This window comes from Dermacentor silvarum, chromosome 11, assembly GCF_013339745.2.
Source record: "Dermacentor silvarum isolate Dsil-2018 chromosome 11, BIME_Dsil_1.4, whole genome shotgun sequence".
NCBI lineage: Eukaryota > Metazoa > Arthropoda > Arachnida > Ixodida > Ixodidae > Dermacentor > Dermacentor silvarum.
This window is the reverse complement of record NC_051164.1, coordinates 30,436,116-30,458,578: the sequence shown is the minus strand read 5'-3', so window position 1 is coordinate 30,458,578 and position 22,463 is coordinate 30,436,116. Positions and strand designations below refer to the sequence as shown.

General features: G+C 48.6%; 1 protein-coding gene across 1 annotated transcript in view; it reads right to left on the bottom strand.

Annotated features, from left to right (window-relative positions):
* LOC119432487 (ATP-binding cassette sub-family A member 17) overlaps positions 1-22,463 on the bottom strand; it is a gene marked incomplete at its 3' end in the record, with an annotated part of 143,240 nt that overhangs the window by 15,998 nt on the left and 104,779 nt on the right. The window contains exon 14 of the mRNA XM_049658261.1: positions 8,834-9,319. Coding sequence (XP_049514218.1) covers positions 8,834-9,319 — 486 coding nt within the window. The remainder of the gene's footprint in view (positions 1-8,833; positions 9,320-22,463) is intronic.

Sequence of the window (22,463 nt, the reverse complement as noted above, 5' to 3'; positions counted from 1 at the left end):
CGAAGGCCTTTCCCTGCGATCTCCAATTACACAGAGAGAGGCCTTCGTCCTGCAGTGGACATAAAATATAGGCTGATGATGATGATGATGATGATGATGATGATGATGATGATGATGATGATGATGATGATGATGGTGGTGGTGGTGGTGGTGGTGGTGGTGGTGGTGGTGGTGGTGGTGGTGGTGGTGGTGGTGGTGGTGGTGGTGGTGGTGTGCGAAGCTGCGTGCACACCATGCTGTTCCTCAAACATGGCGGCTAGCATGACATCAGTGCATCATATTCACTCCCAAGGGCAACCTGATTCAATGTCACAGAGACGCTATCAGAAAGCTGCTGGCGGCTGTGCCAGAACCGCAGCCGAACCGGCAGAACGACCGCAATAGTCGCCAACAGGCCCAGCTTCTCACCGTGCTGGTCAGAACAACACGGAGCCTAGGACGATGTCAGGGCACGGTGTAAGATATGTACTTTTTAGGTAGGGACACTTCTCGCCTTGCCTGCGAGACGCGATTGACCTGAAAAAGTGGCAACAGCGCGCGTCCATCGGCCCGCTGACGGCAGCGGGTACCTATCGGCGGGACGACGCAACTTCAGTTAGAACACAGGCGCAGGCGAGAGCTTGTGCGTACAGCTAACGCGCGCACACAGAGAACGACATTCAACAAGAGCGGACACTCTCACAGGGCGTGTTCCAATTCTGGCCGTCATCGGAGACTGTCTACGTAGACAGCTAAGGAGACAGACAAGACAGCTTCGAGGCCATGTAATGGAATGCGTTTCGAACCGTCTGGATGAGGTATGGAAAACTATGGAAGACGCGTCTGCGATGCCACCTCGCGGCGACAAGAAAAAGTTATGAAAAGTACGCTTTATTTCTATATTTTAAGTCCTTGCGCCTGCGAACCTATGAAAAACACGATGTGACTTATATTAAGGGCGTAGGAAAGCACGTCTACGTTTTCTTCTAGGCAGACGACTTTCCTGTCGGCTTTGCAAGCATCCTGCTCAGCCGCCATCTTGTTTGGACTGGACATTGGCCTACATAATTTCTGACTTCGATGCTGTCTTCGCGAAGCTGTCTACTTTGACGCCTTCGTGAGAATTGGAACGAGACTTAAGATGGCCACTGTCCACTTAACCGTCTACTTTGCCGTCTTAGGCGAGCATTGGAACACAGCCATAGAGCCAGGGGCCGAGTTGACTGTAGCGCACCCAGCGGCTGATGTGAAAACTTGAACCACAGTTTCGGTTTCGGTTTTGTGCGCGCACGTTTTCAACGCTAGTTGGTATGCGTTACGCCGGCTGCGCTGATCGGCGCGGCATTTGGTTTTCGCTTGTGCTGCTCAACCGCGCGCAGTCTTGCTGCGCAATCGTTTCACTATTTAGTGAAAATGATTGCGAGCGATCTTTACAAGCCTCCATCTAATCTGTGCAACGTGCAATTTCATAAAGTAGACGCAAGACGCCTTGTGAAATGAGCAAATGTTTTGCTCTGTATAAATACTTGTTTGGGGGTTTTTTTGTGCATTCATCCAATGTTCTGGCACCAGGTAAGCAGCAGTAGCTCCCGTATGAAGCTCCAAGCGGACGGCATCAGCTCAAAAAAATCAATTACAATCATGTGTCATTTGGGTATTTAGACCTTATAGGAATACTGCGTGTAGACGCGAAACGTGCGAAAGTGGTGAATGGGCGGCATTACCAACAAGAGTAATTCGTTCTTACATACATGGCGTGGTAAACTCATTTCAAACACTACCATAAAATATCAAGAAAACATCTGGGGCCAGATTCACAAAGCTTTTCTTTCGTAAGTTCGCTTTTCCGTTGGCTTGCCGTCTTCGCTAATGATATCTCTGACGTCCGAATTCCTTAAAATTCTTGCTAAGGAAACATTCTAGCGTAAGAAGTTTTTTGTTAATTCGGGCCCTGATTTCCAAGCATTCCCCCATTCCGGGGCATTACTTCCTGCATTGTAAGAGCACAAATACAGGGTCGACTGCGCGTTTCCAAAACAACTTGGCCTCAGACAACGTGATGGCACGCCATACGCACAGCTGCGCTGAAAAAGAGTAGCACAAGTAGCCGATGACCGGAGTAGGGAAATTGCGGTACGCGGTGCTCTTGTTCCGGTGCGCATTGGTATCTGAAGTGCCACATGATTCATGTTTCAAAGAGGGGTTGCCTGGCACAATCGCTTTCTGCGTGCTAAGGAAAAACAATGTCGCATGCCGCAACTTATCTGATCGGGTGATCGGTCACTTGTGCTAATCTTGTTCCGCTGCTGCTGTACACAGAGGTTGCCATGATAAAGGGCTCCAAGCCAGACCCAAGATAAATACACCTGGTAGCGAAGCTTCCATAGAAGCCCATACGTTCAAAACATGGCGGCTTATCGGCGGATCACGGGGCTTAGCGCCATCTCTGTGAGGAGGGAACACTTCCGGCGGAAGAAAAAAATATTTGACGTCATACCCGTTAAAAACAGAAGTGACGTCATTTTGTTCTCATAGGCGCGAAATTTGTTTTCGGAAGCCTGCCATTAGAACTGTATATTCAAATGCCACGCCATTCGACTTGATGGGCGTTCCGAGCTTCCAGCGCGGAATGCGATACAGGAAAAGGTCAGCTGTACGAGTGTCGAAATCGCATCGCTGCACAGAACATACTTTCTTTGGAGGCCGACAAACGCTTTAGGCGTAGATTGCGTAGAGTGCTCGTCCTTTCGTCGGACGCCAAGCCCGTCGGCCAGCGCTGTCGCCCGAAAAAAAAAAAAAAAACTACAGTAAACAAGTACCTGACGGTCGCAACTCACTACTTTTGACTGCACAGGTTAAGAAACAATAAAACTACCCGCGTCACCTAATTCAGACCAACGTCGACATGCAAAACAACACAACATGTGAGGTGGGCGTATTGTAACAGGTGAATTTTACGAGCGCGCCTTTCCGTGCACGCACTCCAAGAGCTGCATTGATTGCAAGTGATAGCGGCGCCAACGCCCGCCGCTATCAATGGGCACTCTCGCGGTGGACGTTGAAAAAAAGGTATTTATTGATAATTATCAAGTAAAATAGAGTTGTATCTTCTTTTCTCGCCATGCGTATGTAAAATGGATTAGGAATTTTATTTTCGTTGAATGAATCTAACTGCGTGTCGCTTTAATTAAAAAACGCTTTTTTTTTCCTTTCCCGGTGTTTATTCCCTCCAAATATAGTCGCACTTCAATCGCTGCTCCCATAACCACCCTTGCTGATGTCGGTGACAATTGGTTCGGAACCGCTTTTCGCCCGAAGCTTCGCGACCTATGTCGATCGACCTTGCCAGACCATGCTAGACACTCGCAGAATGCCTTCTAGTCGCACTCATGAATGCAAGGTCTGTTTTCAGTCGTTCGGAAGACAGAATTTTCGTGTTCGAAGTTGCTGGTTTTTGAGCTCCTCGGCGTTATGTTTTGCGCGTTCTGCGTGCGCAAGCAGCACATTCCCGCGTTATCACTCTTGGCAATTGCTCGTCGCGTTTTCGACAAGCGTGAGCACCGAAAGAAGGCATACGTTGTTGCGTGTCCATAAAAAGCGTCACAAGCTTTCCTACTAAGATTCAGTACACGCCAAACTAACTTGGTCAATATGACCGAGCGGTTTTTCGCTAACTGCGTCACAACGCCAGCGTGACGAGCGTGGTCAAAAGTGACCCAAAAAGTAACGACACAATTACAATAATGTTGGGCGTCACAGAAAGCCTCTCGAACTTGTTCTAGTAAGACTCAGCATGCGCGAAACTAACGGCGTCACAGGGCCGAGCTGCTTTTCGCTAACTGCGTCGCAAAGCCGGGTGCGGCGGGCGTGCCCACCAATAACTGCTAAAATAAGTCACATTAATCTTGGTACCCATAGAAAGCGTCGCAAACATGTCCCAGTACGATTCAGTACACCCCAAACTAACTGGCCGCGACGGCCGAGCTGCTGTTTGCTAACTGCGTCACAACGTAGCGGTACCGTGCCGTAAGCCTAATTGCTTGAAATGCAGTGCAGCCTGTCAAAGCAAATTTCTCATTATTCCTAGTCTAGTAGTGCAGTGTGGCCGTGTCGAAGTGCAGAAAAAAATGCAAGAATACGCCGAAAGCCACACCCCTCCCCCCAAAAAACTACAAAACTACACCTCCCCCCCCCCCCCCAAAAAAAAAAAAAAAGAAGCGAGATAGAGAGACTGGTCACCAAGCAAGCGAACGCTCGCATGCGTAGACGGCCTTGCTCGCTTCGGCGGCGTGTCTGGCCCATGACGCATGCATCTGGCGCGTCTGGCGTGCCGTTAGCTTATTGCTAGGTAACGCAAGGTAAATAAGTGGCAAAGTACAAGTTCGTTTATACGCAAAACATTTCAGTTTCAGCGGGCAAGAATAGAAAAATAAAACACCGTCAACTTGCTCGCTGTCACTGTCAACACTGCGACACTGTCAACTTGCAAAAACTGCTGGCGGCAGGTAACGCAAGGCATTAATACTACCGTGATGTATTCCCTGTTGCCAGTCTTCGCCGAATGTCCCCTCTTGTTGAATTTCTTTCTCTATGGCGCGCATAACACAAGGAACCGGAGAACGGCGCCTACACGCGGCGTCGCGTCGCCGTATCTGCTCCGTCGAGGCGAAGCCCCCTACCCAACGCTCTCCCTTCACCTAGGTGACCTACTTTCGCGCGTCACTCATTTCGCATTTCTCTTCAAGTCCGAACAGTTCTCAGATCTTTCGCTCGCTGACACACATTGTTGTAGTGGACCTAACGTCGGTCGCTGTAACGTGGTGACCCGGACGTAATCGTACGGCGAGCACCACGTCATGGACAAGCCCGCCAACGAGAGACCGATAACCAGCGCAGAGGGCCACGCCACGTTGGAGATCCACCTGCCGTCGTTTTGCCCACAAAATCCTGCAACCTGATTTACTCAGGTGGAGGCCATCTTCGACCTTCGGCGCATTACCCAGCAGCGCGCGTGGTTTCTCCGTGCTGTCTCGGTGCTCTCTACAGACAGAGGTGCTTGAGGAGTTCCAAGAAGTTGTGGACTCATCCCACGACACCACCTCCTATGACCACTTCAAATCGACTATGCAGGATCGCAAGTCCGTGTCTGCGCGCAGGCGAATTCAGAAGCTTCTCAACGAAGAGGAGTTCGTCGAGCGTCGGAACATCTACGTCGTATGCGGCGGCTTCTTAGTGACTTTAGGCTGGACGCAAACATCCCGCTGCTGCGTGAACTGTTTCTTCAGCGCCTACCGCAGAATCTGGTGGTCGCCTTGGCTACCACACAAGAAGACATGTCCCGCGACAATCACGCCGAGCTGGCCTTCTTTCTGGGGTTTTACGTGCCAAAACCAGTTCTGATTATGAGGCACGCCGTAGTGGAGGGCTCCAGATTAATTTTGACCGCTGGTTCTTAATCGTGCACAACGCAAGCACACAGGCTTTTTCCATTTCGCCTCCATCAAAATACGGCCGCCACGGCCGAGATTTGATCCCGCGATCTCGTGCTCAGCAGCGCAACTCCTTAGCTGACTGAGCCACCGCGGCTGGTCATGCCGAGCTGGCCGACCGCATCGCTGACAATTCAGCAAGAGCTGCTGTAGCAAGCAACGACGGTTCCGCTGTCGCACCTCGAAGATCGGCAGCTTCACCCTGAGTAAAACACCTGACAACCGTTCGGACCAATGGCAGAAGCAGAAGAAACTCTTATTCTTCCTTTTTTTTAAGCTTGCAGCACGAGACGTGCGCCAGAGCGCGCCATATACAGTCTCGACAGGGAAACAGCGCGAAAAGACGAAGGACAAGAAGGGGAACACACATCAGCACTGGTGTGTGTTCCTGCTCTTGTCCTTCATCTTTTCGCGCTGTTCATCTGTCGAGTATACACCGACTAGCCCAAGCCTCTACGGTGTTGCAATACACGGGCTATTTCACTTAACTTTAGCCACACTTCAAAAATGTGCAAATGCTAGGTAGCTGGACAAAACCAAGAACATTTGCGCGCGACTGGCCGCTCGAGGCACTTTGCGTGTATTCGCGGACCTGTTTCACGGTCGGAAAAACACTTTTATGCAGCACATCACTTGCCCGTCTTTGTTCAAACAGCGTGTGATTGATCCCTTTGCATATAATTAATGATGTGTACAAAATGTGGAACCTATGTTAAACCCACCCCTTATGTAATACCCCCTCCGGGGGTCTTTAAGGACAATAAACTGAACAACAACAACAACAACACCTATTGAGCAACAGAAAACTGTATCGGGAGTATTTTATATTGCTCTACAACTTTCTCATTGACACAATTATAATAATTTTAAAGTTGATAATTTAATTTAGGCAAATTATCTAATTAGGTGGAATGAAAAAAAATAATCTGAGTATCTCCAAGCGACGACAAACATTGTCTTGGTTCTGTCCAGCTACGAGGTATTCGCATAGTTGAAAGTTTGGCCCAAGTAACGTGAAACACCCTGCATAAAAAGCGGCCGAGGAAGATGACGATGGCTGCTAGAGGGTCAACTGGTGAAGCGTTTTCTCGGTATTACATGTGTAAAAGCTTTTTGTCATTCAGAGTGTTTTTTTACTTTAGGAAACTGGAGATGTGTGCAAAGTGTAACATGGCAGTGTAAAAACGTATTCACTGGTTGGCAGATGATTCATTGCGACCTTATGCCTGTTTTTTTTTTTTTTTTTCAGAGTGGTACATATGTGCCTTTTCAACAATGTTTTTCAGACAAACCAAAAAATTACTTCCTCGGTTAACTAAATGCAGCTTCCAGCGCATTCCAGTTCATAGCCAGGTTTATATAAGTGTCTAATATGAATCTTATACATTCATTTCTCGTGTACTAGAATGCTAAGATTAGTTAATTTATGTAGCATTACTCAGTCTCATCATACACTGCATAACAGTGGTGCTCACTTGTGACACTGATTTCCCCGTTTGGGTATTCCATACTATTTTCCCTTGATTGTTGATTTTTTTGGTTTTATGGTTGTTTAATTCCCACCCCATTACATTATTTTATGTATCTCAAAGGCAACATGTTTTACTTCAACATGTTCCTGGTGTTTGTTTTTGATGACATGCGGCGTTATTCCTTTTTGTGTTCTTTTCAAGCTTCTATATCATCGGTAACATTGCTTGTAGGCAGCTACCATGCGAGTAAATCTCTCGTTTCTCAGTCTGCTCCTTGCAGTTGCTGTGATATCAATTTCGAAACAACTGTAGTCTGCTCATCTGAGCTTTACTTTGCTTTACTTTGCTAAAGAGGAAACTTCACTAATTTTGTTTGTTTGTTCTAGTCATTGGTTATCAGTTTCTAGTTCATTAAGAATTGTTTCTGCGAGCATTAGTCATTGTTGCGGTACTTTTAATTCGATTTACTTTGCATTTCTTATACATTTTGCCTCAAATCGTGCACAAGTATTACTTTTCAATAATGTTTTGCTTTGTCATATTGTCCTCATTTCATGCGCGCTTGGCGCAAAAGTCCTGGCCTGGACGCTTGTCCAGACAGGGTCATTTTTTGTTAGCGCAATGTCATTCCCATTTTAGTTGTGAACATTGTTGCTATATACCTAAGGCGGTATTTTGCATTCATTTTCGTGGACATGTTCATTTTCGTGTGACTTGGTAGACGATGCGTCGGCGTCAATAGGTAACAATACTTGGCACTGTGCCAGGATCTCTGTTCCAATCGACACGAACGCTGCGACTAATCTGGAACCCTCGAAAATTAGCTTCAGATTATCGTAAACTTTTCAAGACCATCTCTAGAGCAGCTTTTTGATAACGTCTTAAAAACGTTTAGGAATTGGATATGAATAGCTTCGGCAAAGGGATTATTTGTGTCTTTCCCAATCCTATTTCTAGACGACCTTTTCGAATACGTCTTTAAGACCTGTTATAGATCGCCTCAAAAAAAGTAATTAAGCGGACATTAGCAAACATATACGACGTTTTACAAACGAAGTTTTCTCACTGGTGTCTTCTTTAAACCGCTTTTATCGTCTTGGATCTCTTTTGTACTACCTAGGTTAGGCCGACAGGCGGCGGTGTCTGATGGCTAATTCCGCAAATCGCACCGATGTGCACCAGAACGTCCTGATGTTCCGTCTCATCTAATCATCGTCACCCCAGGGCGCGCCGGTGTAGTCTTGTGCGACTTGCCAAATTTTCCATAAACCTTTGCAGCCAGGACGCCATTCTGGTTCCGCAATAAATCCCGGTGCATGCAGTCCGCAAAAGCAAAGCCTACGAGATCTGTTTTTGTTTCTAGGGGGAATCGGCACTGAGGCATGGATTTGGACACCACCTACACGGAGAATAGATTAGCGCGCACCTGCGAGGAAATTTTCTTTTAGAGCTCTCAATTTAACGACATTTCACTATAACGATAACGGAAAGCTTTACTTTGTCCATAAATGTTTTACCGTTTGCAAATTACTGCGTTACCGGAGCCGTGAACGTCAGTCGCAAAGCTGGTAGCGGTGCAAGCTGGTAGCGGTCATTCAAAACTCGTGCAGTTCTGAATGATTACAATGCTAATGAAAATTGCTTGGTGTCGCGTCATGTTCCCGTGGAAGGAAAATCATAAAATTATCGCGCCACCTACGCTTTAAACCAGCAGGTGAAGTCGTATATGCAAGTCACTACAGTATTAGCCTTGCGATGCTCTCTGATAAGACTGCGTCATCAGGTATCGCTACAAGATTTGCTGCTGCCGCATACCTCTCCGGTAAACCGGCCTTCCGCAAATGGCAATCTATTTACAAACGCCCTAAAACTATATTTCAAGCACCCACTCACCTTACGAACGTTTCCGCTGAGCTTGGCCACGGCCGTGCAAGCGTCGCCGTACGAGACACTGGTGAGCGCGGCCAGCATCTGAAACGTGGTGGTCTTGCCGGCACCGTTCACGCCTAGCAGGCCGAAACACTCGGAAGGCCGCAGTGCCATGTAGACGCCCCGGACGGCGTGGACTTGACCGAAGCGCTTGTGCAGACTCCACGCGAGGAGCGAGTGGCCTGCGAGCCCTTCCTGCTGGCGCGCAGCGTTGACCCGCTTCTTCTCCTCCTCGACGTCTTCCTCGGCGGGAAACTCCTTGGGCGCGAAAGAGTCCCCGAAACCCGGGTATCCCGACGTCAGGAAGGTCATAATCGCCAGGAAGAGCAAGCCTTCGACTACTAGGACCGATAGCTCGAAGCCTATTCCTTCGTTGCTAAATTCCAGGAGATGAGCGTCGCAGTTTATTCCCAAGAATGAAGCTGTAAAAGACCAACGTTTAAGGGCCAACTGCAACGAAGTTTCACATGGTGTATTAATAAGGCAAAAGACATATGTCTCATTAGTCAGTCGACCTTGCACGAAAACGCGTCGGCGACTCGAAAGGTGCAAAAGGCAACGAACCCTCGACCTTTGGTGCCAGTCGAATCCTCGGCCTTCGGTGGGATCGAACCCTAGACCTTTGGTAGGAACTGAACCAACCACTTTTGGTGGTAATTAAGGCGATGGTAATTCAGGCGCGAGTAAATAAAATAGAGGTAATTAAGGCACTCGAACACACAACCTTAGGTGGGAGTTGAACCTTCGGCCTTTGGAATTAAGAGGGACGACTAAGATGATTAAGATGACTAAGAGGGATGATTAAGAGGATGAGGGCGAAGTACACTAAGCAAATTACGAGGGATGTGTACGTCATGTGTCCGTCTTTATTGCTTCGGCACTTATGTATAAGAGACCCTGTGAATGTTTTTTTATAAGTTAGTGGTATATACAACTGAACCACACTTAGCGAAGCCGAAGGGCTGGTACGTAATTGTAAAGTTTTATCAGCAGCCCTTAAACAACGCTTAAGCATACGATGCGTGCATCTGGTGGTTCTTGTTATGACGCAAATCTCAACACTATGCCTCCGAGGTTTTTCAGAGCGCTCGTTCTGGCTCGCCTCGCCACGCGCCAGAGACCACGTTCCTATAACAGAGACCAATTGAAGCACGCGATTGTCCGAACGTCTCGGCGGTGAGCCGGCTCATTGTGGCACCTCGCGGCGGCTTTGCTATCTACGCTACACAGTAGACGCTTGCAGAAGCAGCTACGTGAAACGGCTGCAGTATGCGCTGGCACCCGCATGCTCACAACTCGTCATTGCTACGCAGAGTTTTTTTTTTTTTCAAACACTATTACCAATAGTAAGCGTACGTGGGACCTGGGCTTATCCCAGAGGCCACGCCAAGGAGCCGTGTGTTGACCACCCGGAACCAACGTCTTTACTAACACCAACTCAAAAATGTCCTCCTCTTCTTTTCTCCAAACGGCCGATGTCCTAGCAAAGAGGCTCACCGGTGGCATTGACGGTCTGTCCCAAGGAAGTATCGTTCAAACGAAGCTTTTAATTAAAACAAACAGAAGAAAATTAGGACTAAACAAATGAAACTAGCGTGATAGATCACATGTACGCCAGAAAAAGAAGCATGTGCACCATTGCTGTAAAAAAATGGTTGCAGAGTGACGTGCCCAAAGAAGAATTCAGTTTTCTCACTCAAGCGGTGGTTCACAGCGCGAGAAGTAACGTTTCAGTGTGGCGACGCGAATGATAGGCTTCAGATTGGGGCTAAGGACAGGAGCGTCTTAATGTGCCTTCTGGAATAACCTCGTAGGTAACGTCGCTGAGTCGCCGTACAACTGTGTACGGACCGTAGTACCGACGTAATAGCTTTTTCGAACGACCGTGCTTTCGGACAGATGTCCAAACCCACACTTTGTCGCCAGCGTTGTACGTAACCTTTCTGTGGCGCATATTGTAGATGTTTGGCTACACAGAAGACACCATAGTGCAACTGCCCGGGCCTCATAGGGGTGCAAGACGAAAATTGCAGCATCGGTATGGAACATTCCGCACGTTTCGGGAAGCAGAATGGCGTCAAGCATAGTCGCAACCTCTCGGCCATAAAGTTAGCGGAAAGGGTACTTTCTCACAGGCCCGTAGCCAGGGGGGGGGCTAGGAGCCCGGGACGTCGCACCCGACCGTTGGCGCCCAATAAACAGAAATTCGGCGACAGTCGGCGCCCGATTTCCACTCTTCGTTATTTTATTTTAACAGCGGAGCTGTTTAAGCCGGCCGTTAGTCCGTCCGGCGGAGACAAAAAAAAATGTGGGCCGGTCCTGGCGGTAGTGCAGAAAGGGTCCAAGGGCAATGGCACATAACCCTGTGGACTAGCGAAGCTGAGCCTGGCTAAGTCAAGCTAAGCATGGTTGGGAATATTTAAGCTTAGGCAGTCGTCGATAGCCAATGAATAGCTAATCGGTAATCGATCAATAATCAATAAATTCCGGAAAATGCTGGGGATGACTTGGTAGTGCTCAGCCTAGCCCAAAAGCCAGGACCAGCTAGGTTTCCATCAGCTCCGCTGCCTCTTTAGCATTGAGCCTCCAGTGCAAGCTACGCTAACTTTTTGGCTCTGAGTAACGTTGTTTTATTTTTGTTAATGAAATCTATTGAGACGAATCCTCCATATAAAAATATTATACTATTAGCAAGATTCATCTCCAAACTAAAAATAAAAAAGCGATTAATAAAATAGTATTTAAGAAGTCACATAGTTTACATACTGCAAGTTTTACCAAAAATAATTGCTGAAAAATAGGTGCTTTCTTCAAATAGTCATGGCCTTAAATAAGTGCCCCCCCCCCCCCCCCCCCGCCGTAAAAAAAAATTCCTGGCTACGGGCCTGCTTTCGCGTATGCCACTGTTGCACGCGAAAGTTTCAATAAGACAGTAAATCGTCCCGGTTTTTGTCCTCTGTGACAACGTACATTGACAGCATAATTGCGATGGTCTTGTTCATTCGTTCCGTGAACCCGTTCGTTTGGCGATGTTACGCCGTTTTTTTACGGTACACAATGCCTCTCAGCTTCAACACGAATCTTGTAGCATCCCTGCGTTGAATAGCTGTCCCGCGAGCAGTGGTGACTATCGATTCGGCTCCGTGGCAGAGCACGATCTTATGCATGAAAGAAATGCGCGACGTCTCCTGCGGTAGCTCACGGAAGCGCCTTTGTCTCTGCGGTACTGGGTAAGGTACTCTGTAGTGATTACAATTCAACGATTGCCAGACGGAGATGTGGGGAATGATCCCAGCAGGTCCATACCAAACTGCCTAAACACGAGTAGTGCTTGCGGAATGGCTTTGGGTTGGATAGGCCTTCTAGGTGCATGGGCAGAGCTTTACGTCGTCGGCGGTCGCAACACGTGCGACCGCCGACGTGTTGTCAAGCTGTTGCTGGGCCAAATCAGACACTGACACATTGGAAAGAAACGCATCATCTTCGTCAAGGTTGGTGACGCCACTGTCGACGGGAGCACATGAGATACAATGAGTGCCAGTATGATTTCCTCCAGAGGCGTACCAACTATTTCTCAAGTGGGGGGGCAAACCGCAGATCTGACTCTCTCTCTCTCTCTCTCTCTCTCTCTCTCCATATATATATATATATATATATATATATATATATATAATTACTATTATAATAAGTGAAAAAGCCTGGAAATGCATCTGTCAGGTATTTTTCTCTCAGGTAACAGACATATAGACCTATTTCTCAATCACACGTACATGGTGAACCATCGAGGCCCGAAAAATTATTTGAATTTGCGTTTATTTCTTGTCGCTATAAAATCTATATGTGATGCAGCGACAAATGGCAGTGAGTGCCCAGAGGTCCCTGATCCAACCCAGTAGCAGCAGTGCAGCTCACAAAAAATGCATATTTGTTGCAGTCAATTTTACTAATTAAAGAATTTTACTTGGTGTTGAAGTCTACAGAATATATGTATCGCTAGTTAAGGCAATAGTACTGTCGAGGTTATACAGAACGAAGTACAATCAACATAAATTACTCTCAATACTCAAAAGAAAGAAAGACGGCAGAGGTGTGCGAACTTGGTGAAGTACAACCCGATTTCCAGGGCAGCTGTTTCTTTTTCTCGAATAGTAGCACTAAATGTTTTAGTTTCCTGTAATTACATCACATACCTTGAAAAGTTACCCGTATATTAGTGTTCCGTTTTAAACCTTGTCCCCGTGTAATGCTTTGAAGCAATTCTTGCTGGAAACTTAATAAAGACAGTAATTCATCAATACACGTCTTACTTCGTCAGAAAATTTCATTATCCCCAGATATAAACAAGATGCCTTGTATAGCTCACCGAGGACACCGAAGAAGCAACCTATACACATCCCGTATGATGCACGGGAACAAATGGGAAAACAAGGGTTTAGTAATTATCTGCAACACTTGCATTTAAACCAGGAAAGTGAGATTTTCGCAACGCACTGCGCTTAAAATTCTCCCTATTTTCATGAAATTTAATGTCCATATCTCATGCAATTGTTTTAGGAGTCGGGGAAAGCGGCGGTATGGCACCCTAGAACACGTCAATATGTAACTTTCTACAAAGGCTTGCAATGAATCCTACACAGAAAAAACATTTATCGCTCGTCACTCAGGATATTGTTTCGTACTTCGAATACATATTAACACCGTGTCCCGCATAGTTTACTGAGGATACCGGGATCAACAACTAAATGCCGTGTATAAAGCATAAAAACTTGGGGAAAGCGAGTATTCAGTAGCGGTTTTTCGAGTACGTAAGCAACCACCGCAGTTCAAATTTTTGGAACACGCCACAATGAGGTGGTTTTCATTTCTTTAAAATATAAAATATCTGCTGTTCTTGCTCCTGCCGGGAAACAAGTAGTAAGGTAGCTTTTATTCAGAAACGGCCTGAAAATTAAATCAATAAAAGCAGTAGTGACAAAGGCCTTTAGAAAAAATTCAGTTAAGTATTCTATTGGCACTGAAATGGCTCTGCACGTTCGACCGAGGTCACTTTCACGAACATACCACCTCGCAGACCCCCATGTAATGTCCCGTTCTGGGACCTTTGAGGTATCATGAATAAATGAACTTGCATAAAAAACCCTAATCCGTTCTAAACTAGAATATGCCAGTGCTATCTATGACAACCACCAGGTTAATATAATTCATTCCCTTGAATCGGTTCAGAACCGTGCTGCCAGGTTCATTCTCTCTGACTACTCCTATAATACAAGTGTCTCAGCCTTAGAATCCCGGTTGTGTCTTCTCTCGTTCACCTCCCGCCATAAAAGTGCTCGTCTTTTTTATTTTTTAGGTTCTTTCATTCGCTGCCCACAGGTAACCAAATCATCATTCCAGCGCATCGTTTCTCCTGCCATACGCATCCCAATGCTACGTATCTACCACGCGCCCATTACACCACGTATCAGCGTTCTTTTTTTCTGCACTCAGCCCGAGAATGGAACACCCTTCCTTCTGACATCACCCTCATTCCCGACATTTCCCGTTTCAAAACTGATATTGAAGAGAGAGAGAGAATAAACTTTACTAAATAGAGCACGCGAGCGTACCCACCCCTCATGTAATGTCCCGTTCTGGGACCTTTGAGGTATCATGAATAAATAAATAAATAAATAAGTAAATAAATAAATAAATAAATAAATAAATAAATAAATAAATAAATAAATAAATAAATAAATAAATAAATATACGATAAGTCGTGATTACACAAATAAATTCGGCAGTTACACCTATAAGTGGTTTGATTGCATTTTTGATGGTGATAAGATATATATTTATACTGCAACGCTACGTAGACTATCTCTGGACGGAGATTAAATAGTTCCAGCATTTGATAATCCAACCAGTTCATGCAGTAAGGCACACCCATCATTGGGCGCGGCTGATTAAAATACTTTATCCGGACCTCTCCCCTCGCCCGAAGGTTAAATATATCAAGCCGATTGTTTTATTTTTTCAAGTATGCTTAGGCGGAAATATGTAACTGCGGGAACTGTTCAGCGCCAGGACTTCTGCGCAATGCAAGCGTGTATGGCGTATCTCGCACGTCGCCCACTACAGCGCGTCATGAGGAGGCACAATACTCGCTGCCCAAACCGGGGATCAGTAGTAAAGAAAAGCATTATTAACGTGGTGACTTTATTAAGAAATAAAATTTAGCTTCAGCTGTAGTTTTGTTGGACTTTCCAGTGTGTAGCCGAAAGCGCCCCCTTCCGAAAGTGGGGGGGGGGGGGCAAATGGCATGCTTTGCCCCCCCACTTTTGACAGTGGGGGGGGGGGGGGGGGGCAAGTGCCCCCTCTGCCCCCCCGGTAGATACGCCTATGCTTTCCTCCGGACTTGTAAACGAGGTGACGTCTCAATGCGATAGGAGAAGAAAAGTACGGCATTCGATGGGCGATGTACAACAACAGTTCTTCGCCGGCCTCCTGCGAAATCCCGCGACAAATTTGGGCGATTTCGTGAGCTAAGAAACCAAAATATAACGCATTCTTCGGCAGTGGTCGTCGCAGTACTAGCGCCGCGACATCACGGCTACTGCACGCTCAATCGATCAGGCAGCGTGAAGCGAGCTCTCGGTGAGCACATACGTATTCTTGGGCGTGTCGAGGTGCGGCAATTTCTGAGAGTGGAACTCCAGCAACATGTGACGGCATTCACGGACGTCCTTCGCTATGCAATTGGACAGGCAGTGCAGCCGCTCGTACCACCAAGAGCCCAAGTATCCGTCGTCACGTATGCGGCAGCGTCGGGTGCTCCTGCGCAAGCTACAGGTCACGTCGTGGCGACCGTGGAGCACTCTACTCGGCGGTGCTCACCCACACCTCCGCATACGGCGCCCGACTCTTCACCGAGGAGTAGCAAGCCAAGTGTGTGGCGCTCGCCTGACAACCCCCTACTCTGCTATCACTGTGGCGAAGCAGGTGACGCGGACTGCGACTGCACATACCGTCAACTCGGTCTCCTCGGCTTTCGCCCTGACGTGCGTTGCCCACGTTACGGTGAGCGCCGACGTGAGATCGAGTCAGATCACTGACGTCATCTTAGCCGCGATCTGGTGGAATAGGAATAGTCTAGGCGCTGCGTGTGCATTCGTCTCGCGCGTGAGTCTGCCGTGGTTCTGGCACAGACGCCCATGGCGCTCTCGCCGTTTCTCTGCGACATTTATGCAGGTTACCCATAGCAATGAACCTAGCTACCTAATTGGAGGAGCAGCCCGGTGAGAAGGTGCGTCCGCGACGTCGCGCGTAAGATATCTATATTATCTTGACGTCTCGGTTGGAACGACGTTTATTAGGCCCGGGAGCTCGTCACCGAACCAGCGCAGCACACAGGCGATGATGATGAACACATATACAGGCGAAGAGGAGGATAGGTAAAAGTGCGAGGATGATGATAACATACAGATGAGGAAGATGTGCGTAATAAACGCCCACACTAATGTCCCCCCGACGTGAAAGCGGCCATCCTGGCCGGCCGTCAAGGTGTCGAGGCACGCCGCGTGAAGGGCTTCATGCGGGAGACGTGGACAACCTCGGTATTGCGGCAACGGCGGTCTGCGGGGGCGTCAAGAGGAGTGACGCGATAGTTGACAGGCGAAGTCTGTCCAAGGACTATGTACGGCCCGATAAACCGTGGCTGGAATTTGTCGCATAAACCAGGGGTGCGAACAGGAGTCAGGAGCAGGACCTCGTCACCAGGTCGAAAAGATACAACGCGATGGCATTCGTCGTAAATATTTTTCCGGTCTTGTTGTCTGGCCTCTGTGTTCAGGCGAGCAAGCTGGCGACAGAGGTCGAGTCGGGAAATGTACTCTTCGCACGATGATAGAGATGTATTAGCCTTGGAGTTGAAGAATGAAACGTCCAGAAAGAAAGTAGGGGAGCGTCCATAAACGAGGTAAAATGGCGAGTAGCCAGTTGTGCGCTGCACGGCCGTGTTATAGGCGAAAGTGACGAATGGTAAAAGAACATCCCAGTTTTTGTGGTCTGGTTGAATATAAGCGGCGATCATGTCGGCAAGGGTGCGATGAAACCGCTCGGTCAGGCCGTTAGTCTGGGGGTGATAGCTAGAAGCTGTCTTGTGGGCTGTGCCGGAGGCTTGAAGAACTTCGTTTAGCAGTTGGGAAAGGAACGCCTTTCCAAGGTCACTGAGCAGTACACGAGGAGCACCATGGCGTAGAATAATGGCTTCAAGAACGAAGTGAGCAACTTCCGAAGCAGAGCCAGTAAGCACAGAAGCTGTCTCAGCGTAGCGCGTCAGATGGTCGACGGCAGTCACTATCCATCGATTGCCAGCAGTAGTGACCGGAAGGGGCCCGTAAAGGTCGATCCCAACAACCTCGAACGGGGCTGCAGGGCACGGAAGCGGCTGTAATTGGCCGACAGGAGCAGATGTTGGGAGCTTGCGACGCTGGCAGGGAGAGCAGGAACCGACGTATCTGGCGACGCTAGCAGAAAGGCCAGGCCAATAGAAACGACTTCGAATGCGGTCATAGGTTTTATGGAACCCAAGGTGGCCAGCTGTCAAATCATCGTGAAAGGCGTTGAGGACACGAAATTGGAGAGAGCGTGGTAGAACTGGCACCCAGCGTTGCCCGTCAGGATGGTAAATACGGCGATACAGCACGCCATCGTCCAGCTTAAAGTGCGCGAGCTGGCGACGGAGGCGCGCGTTAGGTGGACGAGAAGCCCCAGAGAGGTGATCAATGAAGCGTTGACAGTACGGGTCAGCCAGCTGACGAGAGGCGAGTGGCTGATCATCGTCGAAAGGCAGTTCGTACATAGAGGCCAGGGAGGAAACCGTAGCAGTGTCGGTCGAACTGGTGACGTGCGAAGCGATTGCAGAGGCGTCGAGCGGGGCCGTAGGAAGCGGGCAGCGAGAAAGAGCGTCGGCGTCTTGGTGTTTCTTCCCGGACTTGTATATGATTTCGAAATCATACTCTTGGAGGCGTAAAATCCAGCGACCCAGGCGTCCAGACAAGTTCTTGAGCGTGGAAAGCCAGCATAAAGCGTGGTGGTCCGTAACGATGGTGAAATGGCGGCCGTGGAGATAAGGGCGAAACTTCTGTATCGACCAAACAATAGCCAGGCACTCTTGCTCAGTGATCGTATAGTTCTTTTCGGAAGCGCTGAGTACACGGCTGGCGTATGCAATGACTCTCTCTCGCGAAGAGTTGTCGCGTTGCAGAAGAACAGCACCTATACCGCGGCCGCTAGCGTCTGTGTGTAGGAGAGTCGGTGCGGCCTCATCAAAATGGCAAAGCACAGGTGCAGAGGTGAGGGCGTCCTTCAAGCGTGCAAATGCCAATTCGCATTCCTGGGACCACAGAAAGGGTACACCGGAAGCTAGTAGCTTGTGTAATGGAGCTGCGATGGAGGCAAAGTTCTGGATAAAGCGACGGAAATAAGAGGCGAGGCCAAGGAAACTGCGCAAGTCTTTGGGTCTGTCAGGACGAGGAAAGCGAAGAACTGCAGCAGTCTTATCAGGGTCCGGCTGAATGCCATCCCTGCTCACGACATGACCCAGGATCTTAATGGCTTTGCTGGCGAAACGGCATTTCTTGGTGTTCAGCTGAAGACCAGCGCGGGCGAGGCACGTCAAAACTTCATCCAAGCGTTGTAGGTGCTGATTAAATGCGGATGAAAAAATGACAATGTCGTCCAGATAACACAGGCAGGTCTTCCACTTCAGGCCACGCAACACGGTGTCAATCATGCGCTCAAAAGTCGCAAGCGCGTTGCAGAGCCCGAAAGGCATTACGTTGAACTCGTACAGTCCATCGGGGGTTGCGAACGCCGTTTTTTCTTTATCGTCTTCGTGCATGGGGATTTGCCAATAGCCGGAACGCAGATCCAGGCTGGAAAAGTATTCCGCACCTTGGAGGCAATCAAGGGCGTCATCAATGCGCGGCATAGGGTAGACGTCTTTTCGAGTTATCTTGTTGAGCGCCCGGTAATCGACGCAAAAGCGCACGGAGCCATCTTTTTTGCGGACCAAGACAACAGGAGACGACCAAGAACTAGCCGAGGGGCGAATTACCTTGCGTTCCAGCATGTCTGCGACGTTGTCTTCGATGATTTTCCGCTCGGCTAGAGACACACGGTATGGGCGGCGCCGTACGATAGATGTTTTGTCTGTCAGAATGCGGTGCTCTGCAACGGTTGTTTGGCCCAACGTTGACGAATACACGTCGAAAGAATTGGCGTGCTTTTTCAACAAAGCCAGCAGCTGTTGCGTCGGCGCGGGTTTCAAGTCATTGCTGATGACTGCTGTAAGGGCGGCGGCCGAAGAAGAATCACCAGAAGATGGGTCCCCAGAAGAGACTGATGTAAGTGGCAAGACGCAGACAGGCTCCAGATCGGCAACGGATGCAACGGTTGTGCCTTGCGGAAGGAGGATTTTTTCTGGAGTTGCGTTCGTGGCAGTGACCAGTGCAGATCCATTGTGGAATCGAACAACTCCTGATGTAAATGTTATGCCTTTAGTAAGGCAACGTGAAGAAGGGAACACCAAGACGTCACCATGGTCAATGTTGTCGGATAGGAGAGTAACTAGATGGATTTGTCCTGGGAGTAGTTCCGTATCTTCCGCAGCGGTCAGGTGAAGTGGCGTGTGGGTTTCTTCGCCAAGCAAGTGTTCGGTGTCGGTAAGGTGTATCACACGCTGCCCACAACAAATAGCAGCAGAGGCAGAAGATAGAAAATCCCATCCCAAAATCAGCTGGTGAGAGCACGGGTGTAGCACAGCAAACTGTATGTGATGGAGAATGTCATCGATAAGTACACGCGCAGTACAGAAGGCAGCAGGTCGAATAGTGTTCCCTTCGGCTGCAACCAGCGTGGGACCATCGTAAGGCGTCCTAACTTTCTTCAGACGGGAACACAAATGAACATTCATAACAGACAAAGCCGCACCAGTATCCACTAAAGCATCCACGAGCACCCCTTCAACGTACACACGAATCATATTGGATGGGCGCGCTGGAGGAATTTCAGTCTTGTGTGTGTATGCAGTTTTTCCTCCGGAAACTGCATCGCTTAGTTTTCCGCGCGAACGGTAGAGGTAAGGGAGGCAGGCCTAAGTGGTGACGATGAGCGGCGGTAGGGTGATGGAGAACGGCGTCTGGCCGAACGGTAAGCGCCTCGTGCATCAGGTGATGCAGGCGGAGATGGAGAGCGCTGCGAAGGTGAAGAGTAACGCCGCCCTTGGTAAGAGGCCCCACTGTAAAAATCGCGCTCACACATATCGTAGCCCCGACGCTCGTCTTGCTGGCGCTTGCGGCAAAAGCGTGATATGTGGCCGCGATAGCCACAATAATAGCACGTAGGACGAGACGGACGCCAAGGGGGGTAGTAGGGGGTGTTCGGTGTACCGTGTGACAGGGAGGTCAGATGGGCCGATGAAGGCTCTGGCGGTGATGACGGGAAGTGAACCGTGGGCGCAGTAGCAACCGACGCGTAAGTTGGTAGTGGCAACGGAGAAGTGACGTGGCCGACAGGCTTGGCAGCAACTTGCGCGTATGTCGGTCGTGCGGTAGTTGGTAACGCTTGAGGGACAGGAGCTTGTGCTGGCACAGCGCAGGTCAAGGACGCCAGTTCTTCCCTGATAACGTCACGCAATGACGCACCAAAAGGTTGGCTGGGATACGTCGAAGGTGAGGTTAACCCCATCGATTGTAACTCTTCGCGTATGAGCGTGCGTATCAGTGTACGTAGGTCAGGGTCCCCCGTAGGATGGGCATCGTCAATGTCGGGCTGTAGGCGGACAGACTCGAGCTCATCGAGGCGCTGACAAGTGATTACGACGTCAGCGACGGTAGCCGGATTCTTAGTGGCGAGTGCATTGAAGGCAAGAGTTCCAATGCCTTTGAGAATGTGGCGTACCCTGTCCGACTCCGACATTGAAGAATTCACACGTCGGCAGAGTGCAAGGACGTCCTCGATGTAGGAGGTGTACGACTCACCCAGGTGTTGTTTGCGAGCATCGAGGCTTTTCTTGGCTAGAGTGGACCGAACAGCCGGTGTGCCGAACACTTCACGAAGCTGGTGCTTGAAGAGAGTCCAGTCTGTCAATTCGGGCTCGTGGTTAAAGAACCACGTCTTCGCCACGCCAGACAGATAGAAGGAGACATGGCGTAGTTTATTAACATCATCCCAGTGATTGGCGGAACTGACTCGCTCATAATCGTCCAGCCAGTCTTCGACATCCTCTCCGCGAAGACCAGCGAAGAGATGGGGGTCACGCTGTGGGCTGTTGATGATAAAGGAAGGAGGCACTTGCGAAGTCGGAATGGAGGCAATAGGGTCGCCAGGCTGCACGTCCTGCGGCATGCTAGCTGACGGTGGGCGCAAGCGGCGACCTGAACGAAGCTCCAGGAGGCAGACCGGACGGCCAGAGGACGTAGGACCGAAGAGCACACTCCACCACTTGTGACGTCTCGGTTGGAACGACGTTTATTAGGCCCGGGAGCTCGTCAGCGAACCAGCGCAGCACACAGGCGATGATGATGAACACATATACAGGCGAAGAGGAGGATAGGTAAAAGTGCGAGGATGATGATGATAACATACAGATGAGGAAGATGTGCGTAATAAACGCCCACAATATATATATATATATATATATATATATATATATATATATATATATATATATATATACTCATGTATTTACTGCGACAGCGAAGAGAATGGAGTCCAGCGCACTAGCTGCTCGCTAATGGGTGAAGCAAGCAGAACTTCACATTGAACTTTGCACTCGCTGCTCAACTCGCTGCAGCGTCCTAGTTTCGGTTTCGCGTGCTCTGATAACCGAATTTCGTCTTGACACAATGCCGCGGGTACTATGTGCCCGCCGATACTAAAAGCTTAACAGCTAATTAAAAGGTTTTTGCTAAATATTGAAAGGCAACGGGGGAGCGGACGTCATGGAATATACGACAAACAATACCAAGAGCCCGAAGGGCAGATTGTTTTGTGTATTTAGCGTGCGAAAAGAAGCATAGCATTTTAATCATAATAATAGTCGATCAGTAAATCAATGAAATAATCAATCCATCAATTTTAATCAAGTGCCTAGGAACAACCTGGTCGTCTTGGTACTGACCCACGTAAGAAATTATGTAGGATAAACAAACAGATATTTATGCATCAGCAATCGGGAAAAAAAGTGCACATTCTATACAGATACGGATCACATGATACAACGTACAAGGGCGAATCAGAAAGTAATGCCTCCAAGCCCACTACTTTGCCAATAGTACTGCAAACATATTGAACTCTTTATCATTTGTGCACTGATGTTTACGGTATAGAATGTCACTCGCCATATCTTCCTATCTCTTCTCCTTCCAGAGTAATCGTGACAGAATAGAAGCAAGTAGAAGCAGAGTAGAAACAACGTGCCCTTCGCACTCTTGGTATTGTCTGTCGTAAATCCCATGACGTCCCCTCCGTTGTTGTTTTTTCGCAAATTGGGTTCTACTCTGTTCTTTCGACTACTTGAGTATGCATTTATGGCTCGGGGCGAGACGTGCAA